Source organism: Colobus angolensis, unplaced genomic scaffold, assembly GCF_000951035.1.
Source record: "Colobus angolensis palliatus isolate OR3802 unplaced genomic scaffold, Cang.pa_1.0 Scaffold502, whole genome shotgun sequence".
Taxonomy (NCBI): Eukaryota; Metazoa; Chordata; class Mammalia; order Primates; family Cercopithecidae; genus Colobus; species Colobus angolensis.
This window is the reverse complement of record NW_012118511.1, coordinates 61,355-65,174: the sequence shown is the minus strand read 5'-3', so window position 1 is coordinate 65,174 and position 3,820 is coordinate 61,355. Positions and strand designations below refer to the sequence as shown.

At 53.9% G+C, this 3,820-nt stretch overlaps 1 protein-coding gene across 5 annotated transcripts in view; it reads left to right on the top strand.

Moving 5' to 3' along the window:
• Positions 1 to 3,820, top strand: part of NPRL3 (nitrogen permease regulator-like 3 (S. cerevisiae)) — a 60,382-nt gene that overhangs the window by 40,983 nt on the left and 15,579 nt on the right. For all 5 annotated transcript variants that reach the window (XM_011960058.1, XM_011960060.1, XM_011960061.1 and 2 more), the window contains one exon: positions 3,245 to 3,382. In XM_011960058.1, the coding sequence (XP_011815448.1) occupies positions 3,245 to 3,382 (138 nt within the window). The remainder of the gene's footprint in view (positions 1 to 3,244; positions 3,383 to 3,820) is intronic.

Genomic DNA, 3,820 nt, shown 5'->3' with positions numbered 1-3,820 from the left:
ATAGCCTTGATCTCCTGACATCGTGATCTGCCCGCCTCGGCCTCCCAAAGTGCTGGGATTACAGGCGTGAGCCACTGTGCCCGGCCTGCGTGTCTGTCTTGATGCCACCAAATGAAGCCCCCAACGTGCAGAGCAGCCAAGTTGTTTTCTTCCCTGCTGCACTCCAAGTACCTAAGCCGGTGCTGGGAGCCACAGCACTTGTCGTAAGGCCTTACTGCGCTCCTAGGCAGAGCAAGGACAGCTACCTTTGACTATAGGAGCCTCAGTATTCTGATTCTGTGGTGTCCCAACAGCCACTTTGAGCTGCATCCTAAATAGGACAGAAACAGAAAGCCTTGGGTGGGGGCAGTGGCTCATGCCTGTAATCTCAGCACTTTGAAAAGCCAAGGTGCCCAGGAGTTTGAGACTAGCCTGGGCAACATAGTGAGACCCCGTCTCTTAAAAAAAAAAAATACCCGGGCATGGTGGTACATGTCTATAGTCCCAGCTACCTGGGAGTTTGTCTTGAGCCCGGGAGATCGAAGCTACAGTGAGTGGAGATGTCACCACTGCACTGCAGCCTGGGCAACAGTGAGACCCTGTCTCAGAAGAAAGAAAAAAAAAAAATAGGCCGTTTATTTCCAGTGGCCCCTCCTTTCTGACCCAGATGGTGACAGCACAGTGCATGGGGCCACCTCTCGCTTGTGCTTTCTTCCCTGTTGCCTACGGATGCCAAGATCCTAACTAATGCTCACTCAAGTTGAGTAACCAACCTGGATCCCCTGGACAAATCTCTCCTGGTATGATCTTTAATTCCTTAGAGGCTGGGACATTTCTCAGGGTTTGATATGCGTTTTTCACCCTGCAAAGACCCTGACCAGAGAGAGGTAAGGTTCTGGGAGCCTCTGTCTGCTCTGACATACTTGGTTAGCATGCAGTTCTGGAAGAAGCTGAGACTGGTGCCCTCCTCTGGGACCTTGGGGCTGTGGTGTTCTCTCAGCACCCATATTGATGTGTCCTGAGAGACGTTGGAGGGGCCGTTTGTACCTTCTGGCCTGGGGCAGCCAGAAGTCTGGCCAAGCCTCCCGGACTTAGCCGGATGTGAGTGTGTTGGCCTGTCCTGCCAACTGGGAGCTGAGAATAGCGGAATAGGGTCAGGGGGTGATGGGAAAAGCACCAGTTGGCTGCTCTCCTGGGTGGTGGGGCAGTGAACAGAGGAAACATGATAGGGGGAGGTGCTGTAGAAATGGGCAGTTTGGAGAAGAACTTGTGTGTGTTTTGCTTCTATTTTAGAACTGGTGTCACTGTGAGGCTTTACAGGCTGTGTTCCCTGTGCAGGACACAAGGAAGGTGCCGGCTACTTCGAGTGGCCAGGCCTTGGCAAGAGTCGGTGGAGATCCCACCCCTGGTGCCTGGAGCCCCCAGGGATGTGGTGAAGGCCAGCTGCAGAGAGCTTTGCTCGAGCAGTTGCATCTCCTCTGTGTCATAGAACAAGTGCTGTTGGCTCTTATTTAAGGCACAGGGGCTTTGTGGTGAGCGGTGGAGCAGGATGGGGGCCTTGGTTTCTCCATCAGGGAGTTTTAGAAGCTCCTGGCGAAAACAACTCCTTCCTGGTTTTGTGTGGTTCCCCCAGGGGATGACGTGGGCTGCATCCCCAGTGTGGAGCCCGTTCCTGGGGCAGGGCTTCCTAGGAAAGACGGTGCACACAGGGAGGGCAGTGTGTTCCTTGACTTCATTCCAAAAATGCAGCTCTGTGCCTACATGCCTGACACATTCTACAATGTGTAGAGAGCAGAGAATGAAACCCACAAACCCCCTCCTCAGGAGTGAGTTCTGGTTGGGGAGACAGCATTAGGCAGCAGGTCAGGGGTTGGAGTGCCAGTGGGCTTGGAGTCCGGGATGGCTTCACGGAGAATGTGACACTTGAATGGAGACCGATGGAGTAAAGGAGCCTTGGTGTCTGCAGAGAGTTCGTGGGCAAGGGCAAATGCCAGGGCCCCTGAGCACAGCTGGACCTGAGTGACTGGGCACCGGAGGTGAGGTCACAGGAACGTAGGTGTTGCAGGCCCATGGCTGGGACTGTCCAGGTGAGAGTGTGGGGAGGGGTAGGCAGAGGGGCCAGTGCTCTGGGTGTCTTGGGCCTGGTGGTGCTGAAAAGGCCTGAATTTTGGACATCCCTGCAGGTGGAGCGGATGGGATTTGCTGATGGTTTAAAGTGGATTGTGAAAGAAATAAGGAATCTGGGATGGTGTTGCTGTGTTTGGCCTGAGCAAGCTTTGGGACCTGAAAGAACCAAGTTGCCGTTACTGATAGAATGTGCAGTGAGAGGGTTTCCGTGGTAATGAAGTGTTGGGGCTGGCTGGGACGGTTGGCTTGTGGTGATCACTTGGTATCCACATGCACTGGAACTGGGGTGCTGTGGGCATCTGCAGAGTGCAGGGAGGTGGGCACTGTGTGCTTCTCACCACTGGAACACTCTGGGGGGACTTGGCACTCCTTCCCTGCCCTCCTCTCCCTCTGAGACAGCCACTGCTCTGCCTGGACGTGCACTTGTGACTGGGTCTTCATAAGGTGTGCAGGGCAGGCCCATTCACAGGGAGGATGCATTCTGGGTGTTGGGTGTCTGTCAGGGGTCTGGACGGGCAGGGGCCTGAGTTAGAGTGCCTCTAGTGCACTGAGTCTCCAGGACAGGGCTACGGCTTCTCTCAAGCCCTGGCAGTCTGGTTGGACTCCAGATTCCAGGACTAGCCAGAAATACATTTCTTTCTTCTTCTTCTTCTTCTTCTTCTTCTTTTTTTTTTTTTTTTTTGAGACAGTCTTGCCTTGTTGCTCAGGTTGGAGTGCAGTGGCACGATCTCAGCTCACTGCAACCTCTGCCTCCTGGGTTCAAGCGATTTTCCTGCCTCAGCCTCCCGAGTAGCTGGGACTGCAGGTGTGTGCCACCACGCCTGGCTGATTTTTTTATTTTTAGTAGAGACAGGATTTCACCATGTTGGCAAGGCTGGTCTCGAACTGCTGACCTCATGATCCACCCACCTCGGCCTCCCAAAGTGCTGGGATTACAGGTGTGAGCCACTGCGCCTGGCCCCCATATTTTCTTTTCTTAAACATAATGTGATCTTAAGAGATGCGCTCCTGCCTAGGTCTCCACCTGCAGTTTCCTTTCAACAGCAGGGGAATCAGCACCATTGAGCAGGGTGTTTCCTGATCTGTGTGCATGGTTGGAAAGTTTGTGTGAAGGGGTAACAGCACCCACTCTCTGCAGCCTGTGCACGTCAGGTGTGGTTCGGCTTCACATCAATAGCTGGCTGGAGGTGAGCTTCTGCCTGCCCCACAAGATCCACTATGCGGCCTCCAGCCTGATCCCCCCAGAGGCCATCGAACGGAGCCTGAAAGCCATCCGGTGAGTGCCCAGCCCCACATGCTCACTCCTTGCCAGGGTCCTTCCCTTTAGCTTCTGCCTGAGATTTTACCACTTAACTTTGTTCCGAAAATTCTCTTTTCTTCTTCCCTCTGCGGAAGCTGGCAGGTGGGGCTCTGCTGTTTGTAGATGTTAAAACACATAGTTTTGTATCTAGTTGTGTCCAGAAATGACCAATTCCAGGTTTCCCCTGGGCCCTCCTGGCACCACCTTAGGCCTGGGCAGGGCAGCCTGGATGTGGGGCTGAGTGTCCTGGGGGAGGCTGGAGGGCTGAAGGGACTTCATCTTGATGGTGTGGCCCCTACCCCAGTCTTTTGCATTTCAGTCAGCACTTGTGGGATCTCAGTTACTTTCTTTTTCTTTGTGTGTGTGAGAGAGAGAAAGACAGAGTTTTGCTCTTACCGCCCAGGCTGGAGTACA